Raw genomic sequence first — 16,472 nt, forward strand, 5'->3', positions numbered from 1 at the left:
AAAATAGAACTTTTGGGTCAGAATTCCACTAAACGTGTTTGGAGGAAGAAGACTGATGAGTACCTTCCCAAGAACACCATCCTTACTGTGAAGCATGGGGGTGGTAGCATCATGCTTTGGGGGTGTTTTTTTTGCACATGGGACAGGGCGACTGCACTGTATTAAGGAGAGGATGACCGGGGCCATGTATTGCGAGATTTTGGGGAACAACCTCCTTCCCTCAGTTAGAGCATTGAAGATGGGTCGAGGCTGGGTCTTCCAACATGACAATGACCCGAAGCACACAGCCAGGATAACCAAGGAGTGGCTCTGTAAGAAGCATATCAAGGTTCTGGCATGGTCTAGCCAGTCTCCAGACCTAAACCCAATAGAGAATCTTTGAAGGGAGCTCAAACTCCGTGTTTCTCAGCGACAGGCCAGAAACCTGACTGATCTAGAGAAGATCTGTGTGGAGGAGTGGGCCAAAATCCCTCCTGCAGTGTGTGCAAACCTGGTAAAAAACTACAGGAAACGTTTGACCTCTGTAATTGCAAACAAGGGCTACTGTACCAAATATTAAAATTGACTTTCTCAGGTGTTCAAATACTTATTTGCAGCTGTATCATACAAATAAATAGTTTAAAAATCATACATTGTGATTTCTGGATTTTTTTTTTTTAGATTATGTCTCTCACAGTGGACATGCACCTACGATGACAATTTCAGACCCCTCCATGATTTCTAAGTGGGAGAACTTGCAAAATAGCAGGGTGTTCAAATACTTATTTTCCTCACTGTATATATATATATATATATATATATATATATATATATATATATATATATATATATATATATATATATATATATATATATACACACACACACACACACACACACACACACACACACACACACACACACACACACACACACACACACACACACACACAAACATTTCTTTGTTTGATTTTGCGGTTTTAATTTCAGCAGACTTTTCAATTTTCAGTCTGCAAAACGTCATTTTGTCTTCACTTTATGACAGCGAGCAAATTCAATGGAACAGTTTTTGTTGCCAGTTTTAACGACATTCCTCTCAGCTGTCCTTTATTTTTAAAAGGAAAATTATTTACTTTACCTTCACACTGAGTTGTTTAATAAAGCACGAGTCTTCGCATTCCTGCTAAAATATTCATGCCAAACTGCTTTACAGATTTTTTGACATCAAACATTTGCCTTTTGTTTGGTTTTGTCTGCTCTTTCCCTCCTTGTCGTGCACCGTGAGAAGCAACAGCACACTTTTGAGTCGGAGAAAGTGATGAGTTCAAGGAGCGGTTACGGCTCGTTTTACTCTTCAGCTGTGTTATCTCTGACAGAACCGCTTTTCTGTGCCTCTGGAAAAATTTTTTTTTTTATATTTCCTGTGTTTATTGAGAGGTTGCATTTTTCTCAATAAACACTGTTGATTTTAAATATGCGAGTGAGCATGCAAGTGACGGTATCTCAGTATACGAGGATACCTGCATGGATACCTGCATGCTTTCCTACTGTTTTATACTTTCAAACAAATCAATCAATTAATTAATGTACATTATTCATTCCTATGAAAATATCTGTATAATGAAAGTATTCATTCGCACTACATTCCTAATGTTCATTATGGATTGCATACTAGCAATACTAGCTCTTTTTTGCTAGCATCCATTGTATAGATATTCTAGTATGTAAGTATGCTAATATGCTGTGTGCCAGTAGGCTGGCATGCAAGTATGCCGGCATGAATATGCATACTCGCATATGTTTATACTAGCATATATTGTTGGGTACTAGCACATGTGAATACATGCATATATTCAAACTTTCATACTGATCGACTAATAAGTATTCGTTGTTGCATCCTAGCAGACTTTCATATATTCATTACTGCATACTTTCATACTTGCACACTAACAAGCGTTCATTGTTGCTGGTATGTGTTTAGGTGTGCAAGTAGGCAAGCATGCAAGTATGATAATGTCCCAGTAAGCCGGCGCGCATACTAGCATAATTTATTATTAGCACAATACCAGATATTTATTGTTGCACACTACCATACATACATGTACAAGGAAGCTAGTATGTCAGCATGCAAATTTGCTAGTGCTGCAAGTATGCTAGTGATTATTATTACTCAAAATTTGTACAAAATAGTGGCACTATAGAATATTTATGCCAGCACATACATTGGTGCATACTAGCATACGTTTATACTCGCACACTAGCATACTAGCATACTTTTATACTTTCACACTAGCATACTTCCATGGAGCATACTTTTAAACTTGCACACAAACACACACTGGTGCTTACTTACATACTTCTATACTCACATACTAACATACTTACATTGTTGCATACTAGCATTCTTTTATATTTCACAGTAACACAGTGCATCCAAGCATACTTTTATACTCGCACTTTAACATTAGCGCATACTAGCATACTTGTATACTTGCACTCTAACACATAAATTGGTGCATGCTGTTTTATCCCAGCACACAAAAATATACATTGTTGCATACTAGCATACTTTTATACTCACACAATAACATACATTTATGCATTCTAGCATACTTTTATACTAATATTGCTCCATACTAACATATTTTTATACTTGCACACTAACACAAATTGGTGTCTGCTAGCAAACATTTATACTTACTAACACATACACTGTTGCATACTATCATACTTTTATACTAACGTTGCTCCATACTAACATATTTTTATACTTGCACACTAACAACAGTGTATACTAACATTCTTTAATATTTGCATACTAACATATACATTGATGCATACTGGCTACGCTCAAAACACTAACAATGGTGCATACTAACATATTTTTATACTTGCATTCTAACATACAAAACATACATTGGTGCGTACTAGCATATTTTTTAAAAGTTACAGCATGCAAGCATACTTGTATACTCACACACTAACACACAAATTGGTGTATACTAGCATACTTGTATACTCGCACACTAGCAATGGTGCAAACCAGCATACTTTTATACTCGCACGCTAACATAGAATTGTTTTATAATAGCATACTTATAGAGGGTAGTGCAGACTAGCATACTTTTAAAAGTCTGCTTTTATACTCACACACTAACATTGATGCATAATAGCATACTTTACCACCAGCCAACATCAAGTTCTCAGTGTAGTACAGTAGTGTGTGTACTGCCCACTGACATGAAAAGTCTACTTGAGCACTAGAATCTGACACTAACATACACAGTGAAATATGCATGCTTGTTTTAATACTAGTGCTTTAGTATGCTTTCTTTCCTCGAACCTTAAAATCTGTTATATTGTCTGAAACTTTTCCAGCTGCTTTTCATAAATGTAGTAGAATGTGTTTTAGAGCAGGTCAGTGTGTTTCTGCTTTATGCTGTTTAATTGACATTCACATTTTCAGTTTTAAATAATACACACTTTCACAAATGCTTGACATCGTCCCAGGTTTAGTCTTGTCCAGCACGCATGGTCTTCACTCCGGTCTTTAATCCAGAAGCTCTCATTCAAAAATCTCTATATGAACAAGTAATCTTTTCTATATATGTGCTTGTGAACGAGTTGTTGCTATAGAACCCATAATATATTAAACCTAAGGGCATTGATATACACATTAAAGCTGTGCTTTCAGAGCTGCTGTTTAGGAAATGATTCATCACCTTCTGACCAATCAGATTTAAGAATTCAACTGTGAGATTCCGTTACATTACAGCAGGGGTCCTTAAACTACGGCCCCCACATTGGAACGACCCGCTGAACAATGCCAGAGACATATTTTTAGTTTTACTTATATCATATCTGTATGTGATAATAAAATTTTGCCTTCAAACATAAATTTCTCTTAGTTATTAAGGCATCGATAGTTGATTGCTGGAACTATCGGCTATCAGCAAAAATCCATGTTGATAGTTTTTCCGGCTTCCCATCCGCTGTAATCACGAGAGCGGCCTCTGGGGGTGAATCACTGACGCGATGTGCTGTTTGTTTTTTTACATGAGATGCGGCGCTGTACAGTGCTATATTCTATTAATTATTTATCATTTATTAATTCTATAATTATATTTATTAATTAATATATTTATTTTCGTTAGCACATTTTCAAGATTCAGTAGTTTTTTTTTCTTCAGTATTTTTTACATGGTTATGTTGATTAGTTTTTATATCCAGTATCCATTTTTAGAACTATCAAATTAATCGGTTATCTGCAAATATGACCCAATTTAGCTATCGCTATGTGAAATTGGTCGACCTCTAGTTATTACAATTTACATATGCATATATATATATATACTTATGCATATATTTATTAACCATTTGCATATGCATAAGTAAATAAATGTTTTAGTTTTGAGAGCAATGAATATGAAAAAATTTTTTTTTTTAATAAGCTGTATATCTCTTGAAAAGTATTGCTCACAAAAGAATAAACTAATCTAGCACAAGGAGTCCTAATAAGTATATTTAAAATCATAATAAAATCTCCACAGTATTACTGCTAGTCACTCCGGCCCATGTTATTTTCTGTTACAGACCGACCGCGGCCCCCATTAAAGAAAGGAAAATGTATGTAGCTTTCAGAAAAAAGTTTGGAGACCCCTGATTTCCAGTGTATTCTATTGAAACTGAGACTTGAATTGATGTGGTGATGTGATCACTATTTTAAGTAAAACTATTTATTAAACACAGACACAGTGGGAGACGTTGAACTCGTTAAAGCCGCAGGTGTTGCTCTCGAACGTGTGATTGATCCAAATCTCTTCTGATTGGCTTCTGACCGCACGTCTCTCCGTCTCCATGTGCGGTCTGATGGGCAGAGTGGCGTGGCTGTGTTTCAAATGCGTGAAAGAGGGCCGGTGAGATCAGCGATGGAGGGAGGAGTTGAGATGAGACAGAGAGCTTTGCCTCAGGCTTTTTCTAACATTATTACAGCACTCTGTGTGTGTGTGTGTGTGTGTGTGTGTGTGTGTGTGTGTGTGTGTGTGTGTGTGTGTGTGTGTGTGTGTGAGAAAGAGAATGTGTGGTTGAGTGAGAAAACAAGAGACTTTTAAAGTGTTTGACTATCTACGGTTTTGTGTGTGTGTGTGTGTGTGTGTGTGTGTGTGTGTGTGTGTGTGTGTGTGTGTGTGTGTGTGTGTGTGTGTGTGTGTGTGAGAGAGAGAGAGAGTGAGATTATTGTGTTGGTATATTGTGTATGTGCACACCTGTTTATAAATGCCCTGTCCTCAAGGTGTGCGTGTGTGTGTGTGTGTGTGTGTGTGTGTGTGTGTGTGTGTGTGTGTGTGTGAGACCGAAGGGAATTTGCAGCCTGTCAATCAGAGGAAATGGAGTGGAAGGCTGCTGAAAGGCCTGTCTGATAGCCGTGACTATCTCTCTTTTTCTCTTTCTCTCTCTCTCTCTCTCTCTCTCTCGCTCTCTTTCTCTCTCTCTCTCGCTCTCTCTCTCGCTCTCTCTCTCTCTCTCTCTCTCTCTCTCTCTCTCTCTCTCTCTCTCTCTCTCTCTCTCTCCCCCCTACTCTTCCCTCCTTTTATCTTTCTTATTTACCCAGCCTCTCTCTCCATCCTTCCATTTCCACTCAAGCTGTGACACACACACACACAAACACACACACGGAGCAGAAGGTAATTCAGATCCCATAAAGATAATATGGTTCAAATTGTCTTTCTTACACACTCACTGTTCGGAACATTTGTGTTTTATCCCCAGTCATGTGAAGATTAAAGTATTGGCACCCATGACTGATTTGGGTGCAGAAGCTAGTTATATTTGTTTTTTCCCTTTTTTTTTTTTTTTGGGAATCCCATTGGCCTCAGTTATGTAGACACACATCCCTAATTGCTTTGCATTCCCGAACAAGCAATACTGTTTCACACTCGCACAAAAAAAGACATGGTTGTTCACTTGTTTGAATGACTGGCCCTTTTTGGGTTCACTCACTGTTTAAAATAAGCATTTTATATATATATATATTACACTGTAAGGATGACAGGAGCATCGTGTACCATAAAATGACATGATATACCTGGTTATATTTCAAAATCAAATGTAAAAAAAATTTTATACACCCTCTTTCACAGACTCTGTTGGAAACCACTACTAATCTTCTGAATTCGGATCTGCACTGGTCTCTGGCTCACCTGCGGAAGGCCGTCAGTAGGGGACTCCACCCTCGACAGGACTACTGCAACATCTGTCTGCAGCAGTACAAAAGGAGGCAAGAAAGTGAGGAGGAGATCATCATCTTTAGGTACAAACAGACCTCAGATACAGAATTCTTTTTTGCAACATTCAGGTGCATACTAACTTATACCTTTCAGGCATATCATTATGACCACCTGCTTAATATTGTGTTGGTTCCCCTTTTGCTGGCAAAACAGTTCTGAACCCATCGAGCATTAACACGCCTTACTTATCTTCTCACGTGCATCAATAAGTCTTGGCCTTCATGACCCTGTCGCCGGTTCACCACTGTTCCTTCCTTGGAGCACTTTTGATAGACCACTGCAGACCAGGAACATCCCACAAGAGCTGCAGTTTTGGAGATGCTCTGACCCAGTCGTCTAGCCATCACAATTTGTCGAACTCGCTCAAATCCTTACACTCTCCCAATTTTTCTGCTTCTAACACATTATTTTTGAGGACAAAATGTTCACTTGCTGCTTAATATATCCCATAATATATCCACTAACAGCTGCCATGATGAAGAGATAATCAGTGTTATTCACTTCACTGGTCATAATGTCATAGTTTAATGCCTGATTGGAGTATAATCCCAAACAAATAGATTTATTTCTATATAATATTGGCTGATAATCATATTTTATAAAGGGTTAACAAATCATTACTGTATGCACTCACTTCTGATTCATAATTTATTTTGAAATGTTACAATTAACAAGCATATTTGTATAATTTTATTCAGGGTCCCCTGGTGGTCTAGTGGTTAGGATTCGGCGCTCTCACCGCTACGGCCTGGGTTCGATCCCCGGTCAGGGAATCAACCCCAGCCACTCTTAGTGCCGGTCCCAATCCCGGATAAATGGGGAGGGTTGTGTTAGGAAGGGCGTCCAGCGTGAAAACGTGCCAAATTAAACATGCGGATGATCCGCTGTGGCGACCCCTAATGGGTGAAGCTGAAAGAAAGTTTATTTGTATAATTTTATTCAGACAGAAATGCATATTTTTGTACATTGTTTTGGATTAAGAAAATATGGTTTAGAATATTTTAGGGGTATTTAGGTAACTTTTTGTGCAACTTTAGAACCTTTTTGGTTCCCATATTTATATATAAAATACTAAATGTATACATTATACAGTAATGCCATGTGCTGTTGAATTTATACTGCATTGTGCACAAGTATTATATATTGTATATATTGTGCATAGGTGTAAAGAGTCCCTGAAAATTATGCATGAGGAAAAGTATAAATACCTTAATGCACAACTTTCTCCATTACATGTCACTAATTCCAATATGACTTAAGTAAAAGTTTGAGTATCTGATTTAAACAGTACTTGTGTATTTGGCTCATATTGAATGTAGGTTTAAAGATGCACAAATTTTAGTTTTTATTTCCCAAAGTACAAATTAAATTGTACACCTCAACACTGCATTAACCAAATTCTACACAACATTTCAGAATGAAATCAAACAAATTGGTCAACAAAAAAAAGTAGTAAAGCAATCTTTAAAATAAGTAATCTTTAGTTATAAATAAAATTACAATATCATGTTAATTCAATAGACAAATGAAAGCAAATCATTTTAGATGAAGTAAAACCTAATATTCAGAGCTGACTGACTGATTGCAAAATGTAATAAGTCAAGTCAATGAAACAACGTTTCTCCAGAACCCTGGTGCTACATTTAACAACATAAAGTTACATAACAGAAAACTCAGAGCTGAGAACTAGTAATTCCCAACTGAAATCTAGAGGTGTAAAAAGTACATACAGTGAGGAAAATAAGTATTTGAACACGCTGCTATTTTGCAAGTTCTCCCACTTAGAAATCATGGAGGGGTCTGAAATTGTCATCGTAGGTGGATGTCCACTGTGAGAGACATAATCTAAAAAAAAAATCCAGAAATCACAATGTATGATTTTTTAACTATTTATTTGTATGATGCAGCTGCAAATAAGTATTTGAACACCTGAGAAAGTCAATGTTAATATTTGGTACAGGAGCCTTTGTTTACAATTACAGAGGTCAAACGTTTCCTGTAGTTTTTCACCAGGTTTGCACACACTGCAGGAGGGATTTTGGCCCACTCCTCCACACAGATCTTCTCTAGATCAGTCAGGTTTCTGGCCTGTCGCTGAGAAACACGGAGTTTGAGCTCCCTCCAAAGATTCTCTATTGGGTTTAGGTCTGGAGACTGGCTAGGCCACGCCAGAACCTTGATATGCTTCTTACAGAGCCACTCCTTGGTTATCCTGGCTGTGTGCTTCGGGTCATTGTCATGTTGGAAGACCCAGCCTCGACCCATCTTCAATGCTCTAAATAAGGGAAGGAGGTTGTTCCCAAAAATCTCGCAACACATGGCCCCAGTCATCCTCTCCTTAATACAGTGCAGTCGCCCTGTCCCATATGCAGAAAAACACCCCCAAAGCATGATGCTACCACCCCCATGCTTCACAGTAGGGATGGTGTTCTTGGGATGGTACTCATCATTCGTCTTCCTCCAAACACGTTTAGTGGAATTATGACCCAAAAGTTCTATTTTGGGCTCATCTGACCACATGACTTTCTCCCATGACTCCTCTGGATCATCCAAATGGTCATTGGCAAACTTAAGACATGCCTGGACATGTGCTGGTTTAAGCAGGGGAACCTTCCGTGCCATGCATGATTTCAAACCATGACGTCTTAGTGTATTACCAACAGTAACCTTGGAAATGGTGGTCCCAGCTCTTTTCAGGTCATTGACCAGCTCCTCCCGTGTAGTTCTGGGCTGATTTCTCACCTTCCTTAGGATCATTGAGACCCCGCGAGGTGAGATCTTGCATGGAGCCCCAGTCCGAGGGAGATTGACAGTCATGTTTAGCTTCTTCCATTTTCTAATGATTGCTCCAACAGTGTACCTTTTTTCACCAAGCTGCTTGGCAATTTCCCCGTAGCCCTTTCCAGCCTTGTAAAGGTGTACAATTTTGTCTCTAGTGTCTTTGGACAGCTCTTTGGTCTTGGCCATGTAAGTAGTTGGATTTTTACTGATTGTATGGGTTGGACAGGAGTCTTTATGCAGCTAACGACCTCAAACAGGTTCATCTATTTAGGATAATAAATGTAGTGGAGGTGGACATTTTAAAGGCAGACTAACAGGTCTTTGAGGGTCAGAATTCTAGCTGATAGACAGGTGTTCAAATACTTATTTGCAGCTGTATCATACAAATAAATAGTTTAAAAATCATATATTGTGATTTCTGGATTTTTTTTTTAGATTATGTCTCTCACAGTGGACATGCACCTACCATGACAATTTTAAACCCCTCCATGATTTCTAAGTGGGAGAACTTGCAAAATAGCAGGGTGTTCAAATACTTATTTTCCTCACTGTATATTGATGCATCATAAATGTAATTGAGTAGAGAGTTAAAGTGGCTTATATATTTGAGTAGGCAAAAAATGACTAATGTACAATACCGAGGTACATTTACTCAAATGCTTTTATGAATAGTCTTCGTTGTTCAAATACAGTGGAACCCACTTAGGGGGGAAAAATTTGCCAATTAACGTCAGTTATGTCGATCGGCACTGTGCAGCCGCAGAAGGACTCGTAATAAATCAAACCTTACAGCTGCTACAGGTGTTGTATTGTATACTGGTGAATCTCTGCTGTTAGTTAGTGCACATATGCCTTTTGTTGTTAAATGTTATGCGATGAACGGGAGGCGAAAGTAGAAGCGCGGCGCTGAACAGCACACGGGAGAACGTGGGATGAGCAGCAAAAGCATAGAATGAACACCGGCAGGATCGGGGGGAATCCGCGAAGCGCTTTGGGAAGAAAAGAGCAGCCATTGAGAGAGTGCTTGCATTTCAAGCATTTTTAATATACTGCCGCCATATTGATATTCGTTTCTCTTGATCATCGGTTATCTCGATGCTTTTTGGCGACCCCCTAGGACATCGACATAACCGGGTTCCATTGTATATGCAAAAAGTAGCAACCAAAGAAGTAAAATTTGTATTTTTATGTACTTCTGTGTCTCTGTCCAGCTGTGGTCACCTGTATCACTGCCAGTGCCTGCAGCGGAAAGAGCAAGGGGTCGTTGGTAAAGATCCCGGTCCTGCAGGAGACCGGGTTCAGTCGTGGAGCTGTTATAAGTGCACATCCAGCCAGGGAGCTCGTCCTGGAGACCGCCTGCTCGCCAACGGAAACCGAACCCGATCCACTTCTCTGGCTCAGGTCTGATCTATAATTCATTCCAAATATTACAGTTTTAGTTGTGTGTGTTTCTCTGGGGGCTTTGGAGATTCCTGAGGCTCCTGTTAAACTGTCTATTATTCAACATAGATTTTTTTTTCTTCATGGTCAGGGTTACTTTCTTTTATTCAGATACACAGTTTAATTCACACCCACTGATATTCCCCTATTTGTTATTCATATATGTGCTAATGTAGGTCACTTTAACTTGTTAAGGTGTTGTCAGTGATTTATGAGGTTCCCAAGAAGCCACTGTTTATCAGGCATGATGAATGAAGCGAATTCATAAAGCATTCATAATGCACGGCTGTGTCGAGGCGTGCGCCCGTAGTCCAGTGTAGGTTTTTTTTTGGTTTGTGCTAAGCTTTGGTGTACTGTATGCAAACTTTATGGTTCGATCTGGGTCACTATGACAGTAGGTTAGCACATCTCAAAAATGTAAATATATATATATATATAGACAGGCTGTGGATGTTGCTCATTTTAGCAGACTTTGAAACTCTATTTCTGGTCAAAACAATGCTTCATGCTCTGCTACAAAGCCAAATGTGTTTGAATCATTTATTGATATGGTTTAATCTGTATGATGACTACTGAGAGCATGAAGCAGTGTGTTCATGCCAGCAAGCTTTCACCAGCATATTTTAGATGCTATGTATCTGTGTGTTGGTTGTATTGTTCCCTTTTTGACACGCTACAGGTTGCCATGAATGTGTGTGCACTATTACTGCACACTTCAACATTTAACTGTAACAAATGAACATTCAGTGCATCCAGATGAGGATGGATTCCCTTGAGTCGGTTCCTCTCAAGGTTTCTTCCTTATGCCGCCTCAGGGTTTTTTTTTCTTGCCACTGGTTTGGTCATTAAGGGTTAAACATGAAATTATAAGGAACAACCTTACATGCACTACATTGTACATTCTTTAATAGGATTTTTTCAACCTATTTATCTGTGAAAAGCTGCTTTGAGACCATGTCCAATGTTAAAAAATACTTTAGCTGAGATATATCTTGGTCAGAATTTGACAGTTATTACTGAAAAATAGTAATATGTGAACCCATGTCTGGTTTAAAGAGTTAGTCTGATTGATTGGGAAGATTGGGAAGTGGTAACCAGTGGTGGACGAAGTACACAAAGCATCTACTTGGGTAAAAGTAGAGATACAGTAAGTTAATTATTACTACAGTAAAAGTGCTCCTGTAAAATTTCACTTGAGTATAAATACAAAAGGATTTGCCTTCAAATGAAGTTTCCAAATGACTATGATTTATTACGGCTATAATGTTCCTATTATCATTTTTGTCACAAGAATCTTTTCTTAATCAACTCAGTTTATGTGAAAAGACTCTGTTCCTCTCAGCACAACAATCTATTATTAGAAAGATATTAATGACTCACACACTGATTGATATCTAATAAAGTTATCAGTGGAACAAAACCTTTATCTCAACGACTTAAAAAAGTAAAAATAAATACTACTAGTGGTGGTGACGCAGTGTTTAAGGTGTTGGACTTCGGATTGTGAGGTCACAAGGTCGAATCCCAGCGCCACCTACTGGCACTGCTGGGCCCTTGAGCAAGGCCCTGAACCTTCAACTGCTCAGTTGTATAATTGAGATTATTGTAAGGTAGATTATTGTCTACCAAATGCTTTAAATGATTAAGTTTTGCATTCAATTTCCTCAAATATTTGTCCAGTTGTAGTTTTTTCCCCCATTAAAAAAAAAAGTAATTATTTTAGGATAAACACTTAATCTTTTAATCCTGTATATCTCTTGTATGCTTGTTATTTTTGTCTTTAAAATGCTTGATCTCTTCCAGCTGTCCATGTCTCGCTCAATACAGACCGGAAACAGTGTCTACTAATAGCCGATTCCCATCTACACATGGATTTTTATTGCTAATTCACGTGCATTAGAAATATGCAAATGATATGCAAATCAACCATTTCAGCACCTTTAGAAGGTTTGCAAAGACAGCATGTGGATTTGGTGGACATCTTTATGTTTAATACTTAAAAATCCAAACAAGAAAGCATTTATGAATGTAATCGATCTGTAGTTGTTGTAAGCACGATGGTTGGTCACTTCACTGTGAAAACCATGCTGATAGACTCCAGCACTTTTGACACGACCTCCTGTTTTCTTATCTAGTGATGATAAAGTGTTTGATGTTTCAGGAGGTCGGACCACCCCACCCCCTGGGCCGTTCATTGAACCTGTCCATCCTAATCTGTTTTTTTTTTCAACACTGCCCTCTTTTTTTTTTTTTTTTTGCCTTGTTCTGTCAGTGCAGCTGTGTGTCAGAGTGCTCACCTGTCATCCCTCGTTTATATTTCAGACCAAAGTGACATCCGTCCATCGGGGATCCGCCGCCAACGCTCATCAAATTAAGGTAAGGCCTGCGATTATGGTGCGATCGTAACGATCGGATTATAATCCAGAATGGGATTGTGTGCGGACTATTATTATTATGTAAATCTGGGGCATTTTAGAATACTGTAATGTTTTAGAGGAAATATTTCATCTTTAGCGAAGCTAAATTGCCTAATGGTAAGTAAGATCACTATTTCAATATGAAGTTCACAACTCCAAGGTTGATGGATTTTCTTTAAGGCAAAAAATGCTTTTAAACACAAATCCTTGCATTTAAGCATAAAAAAAAAAAGAAAAAGGGGGGATAGAAAATGCGGACTGAAAAAGCTGTTTTGCTCACTAGCTGTTGTCTGAGCCAGATACCACTACAAAAGTCTCATCCCAATACGTGCCCAGGAGTATCAGTCACACAAGACACCGTGTATGAAAGTTTACTGGCAGAGAGAATGCATACAGTACACAGACCTCCGTGACTACTATGACATTTACATATCAGTACATGATAAAACATTGTTGAAGGTCATACTGCTCTTGGTACACACGTAAGCATCTATCATAAAGACCTGACCGTCGCAGCATGAGTATACGCAATATATGATTGCAGGTAATTAAATTCTAAATGTAATAATAATAATTATATTATAAGACCGGGTCTTATCATTTTTCACCCTAAAAGGCTTTTTTTCGGGGGATCTCTTTTTTTTTTTTTTTTTTTTTTTTTTTTTTTTTTTTTTTTGGATTTACAATTATGACAATTTATAGACACAAACTGATACAACCTGTACTCTGATTGGTCATCTGTTTACCTCTCGTACCCACTTGGGTATTTACAAATACTTACAGACATTATAAATTATATTAATGGTATTATATTAATATTATATTACTATTATTATTATGATTGTATTAATAATGCATCATTGAATACATCATAGTGTGTTGCAACAGACATAGATGGATGGATGGATGGATAGATGGATAGATGGATAGATGGATGATTATATATACAGATTATATATACAGATGGTCCCCCAAGTTGATGGTTCGAACTAAGTTTTTTTCAATCTTACGATGACGATAGTGATACGACAAAATTGTAAAAAATATTTAAGATTTCGTCCCACAGGCAGCAGCGTAGGATGTAGGAGACGTTGGACGTGCAGCTGGAAAGGGACGTATCTCTCGCCCTGTGAGATGCCCCACTCTCGCTAGCGGTCGACAGAGTAAAGTAACCTCAGTGTTTTTCTGTTCAAACAGCAATCTTAGTGATAAAAGCATGTCTCCCATGCAAGTACGTCTCCTGCTGGTAGTGTAAAAAAGAAGAGGAAAGCCATCAGTTTAGAGCAGAAAATGAAAATTATAAATCAACATGAAGCAGGAAAGGCTGTCAGTCATAGCACCATCTTCGACTTACCATATTTTTGACTTACGAAGGAGTCGTCGTAACGTATCTCCATCGTAAGTAGGAGACTGGTTTAAGATAATAAAAGGAATTCCATCATTATTTATCAACAGATTTAAAAATAGCACTATTTTTCACCTATTTAGTGATGCCCCCATGTCAGGATTTACATAGTCAAATAAGAATCGTCAATTCTTGCCCATAAACTATTGATAGTCGAATCATGTGTGTGTTTGACAACTTTTATTTCCTGTCACACAGATTCATCTTTCTAATAAAGTGACCAAAACTGCCTATTAAGGAATAGACGAAACTGCCTTTGCCTTAAAAAAAAATCTTTTTAACGTTGAAATAAAAATGAATGTGGATAAACATCCGTGAAACGATTTCTCATACATTTTAAAGCCTGAACATCACACAAAGATACAAAAGAAAATGTGTCAAAACATTTTGGATCAATAAACCTAAAAAAAACAAAAAACATAATTAAGTGCAGAAAGGCCACACTGAAGATGGAATTTACATTTCACGTGTCAGCAAATCGGATAAAATCGTCTCGATTGCCCGCGCGAGCACGAGTACAGCGCAACAGCAATGCAGCGAAAAATAATACCAAAAAAAAAATTCATTTGCGCAATTAAATTAGCGCAGAATATACCTTTCCACAATCTCCCAGAAATTGTACAGTATTTAAATCCCTGCTGCCAAAATGCTTCTGTGTAATGGGCTGTATATTAACTTAGTAGTTAATACAAAAATGGTATCAATAAAACTGGTGACATTGATCATCCCCAACCAAAATGTATGATCCTCGGTCTGTAGCACCTCTGTGAAGATTCGACTGCGAGATTGTCTGGCAGAATCAGGCTCTTCCTAACGGCGCATTATTGAAAAGAATTCTGTACAAAACTGGGCACTGTCTCAATGAAGACTAATACAGTCATCTACAAAAAAAATGCAGAACAGCATAAGTGGAAGGAAAAAAACAGAACAAGATTTTCTTACACTGAGAGCAGAACATTTCTAGCGCAGGTTTGGAGAAAGGATGCTGCGGGCAGTGCTCTCGCTCGCCTGCTCGCTGTAAAGAGAGAGAGAGACTCTGACTTGTTTTGTAGACGCAGCCATGTGTGAAACAGAGTCGGCCTCTCATCTGCACTCCCATCTATGAAACATTAGCTTGGTTATGATGGCTTTAACCTGACGCCTCTCACTCGCTCACTCACTTGCTCTTTTCTTTCATCTCTGACTGCTGATGCATAGTGGTTTTTTTCTTTCTTTTTACATTTTCTTTCTTTCTCTGAAGATTTCCAGGTTTCCAGATTTCCTTTCTCACCGCTGGGCATTCAGCATTTCCCTCACCAGATTCATCACTTGTCTGTCTTGTGAGGCCACATTCTCATTTCAAGTGGGGGTTGCCAAAATATGTAGCGTGACCCCTTTGACTTCCCCTCTTCCTTTTCTATACTCGTCCTTTTATCCTGGCTTTACCTTGGAGTCCCTTTTTTCTGTCTTTTCCGTCCTCCCCCTTGTGACATTCCCATCTGTCGTCACCCAAGCGACGCTGATTAACCGCCGTAATTAGGCTGCGTTTTTCCAACGCTTGCGTCAAGTCTCTGAAAGCTAATCATAGCACTGACAATGCAGCAGGAGCGACAGAGAAATTTGTTCGTTTACTCCGACACCCACGGCTTCCCAGATTACAGCCGCCCTACCACACGGTGAGCGCTGGCTCAGCACCAGCTGAATGTGCGATTTGTCCGATTATCTCACAAATCGGTCATGACGCCATCCACACGCTTCCACCGACCTTCAGCAGAACGCAGCCGTCTCTCCTTACACACGCTACAATCTGTTTTATGTTTTATACGAACATCATTAACATTATTAATCAGGGTTTCCGTCGGGTCATTAAACGTCTAAAATGTACAACTGTAAATTTTAGGTTTTGAAAAGTTTTACATTTGCTGTTTTAGGTCTTAAGTCATTTTAAACGGGTCTTAATTTTCCGATGTCCATGTAATGCAAATGATATAGTTTTGAAACCAACATGCAACAGCCATTCAGCTAACTGTTATTGGAGTGGAATTTTCTCAAATTGTTCAACAGACATTAAAACAAGTGCAAGTTAATCGATACTTAGCTTGAAAAAAATTATTTAGGGCTGGTCAAGGCCAGTTGCTAACAACGTATTTGTGTGTGTGTGTTTTTGATGTCGTGATGTATGTCCTA

The 16,472-nt window shown here is 38.5% G+C and overlaps 1 protein-coding gene across 2 annotated transcripts in view; it reads left to right on the plus strand.

Moving 5' to 3' along the window:
* Positions 1-16,472, plus strand: part of vps8 (VPS8 subunit of CORVET complex) — a 117,834-nt gene that overhangs the window by 74,703 nt on the left and 26,659 nt on the right. For both annotated transcript variants that reach the window (XM_083522945.1, XM_083522946.1), the window contains exons 40-42: positions 6,117-6,286; positions 10,256-10,445; positions 12,807-12,860. In XM_083522945.1, the coding sequence (XP_083379071.1) occupies positions 6,117-6,286; positions 10,256-10,445; positions 12,807-12,860 (414 nt within the window). The remainder of the gene's footprint in view (positions 1-6,116; positions 6,287-10,255; positions 10,446-12,806; positions 12,861-16,472) is intronic.

Source organism: Silurus aristotelis (genome assembly GCF_946808225.1).
Source record: "Silurus aristotelis genome assembly, chromosome: 20".
Classification (NCBI taxonomy): Eukaryota; Metazoa; Chordata; class Actinopteri; order Siluriformes; family Siluridae; genus Silurus; species Silurus aristotelis.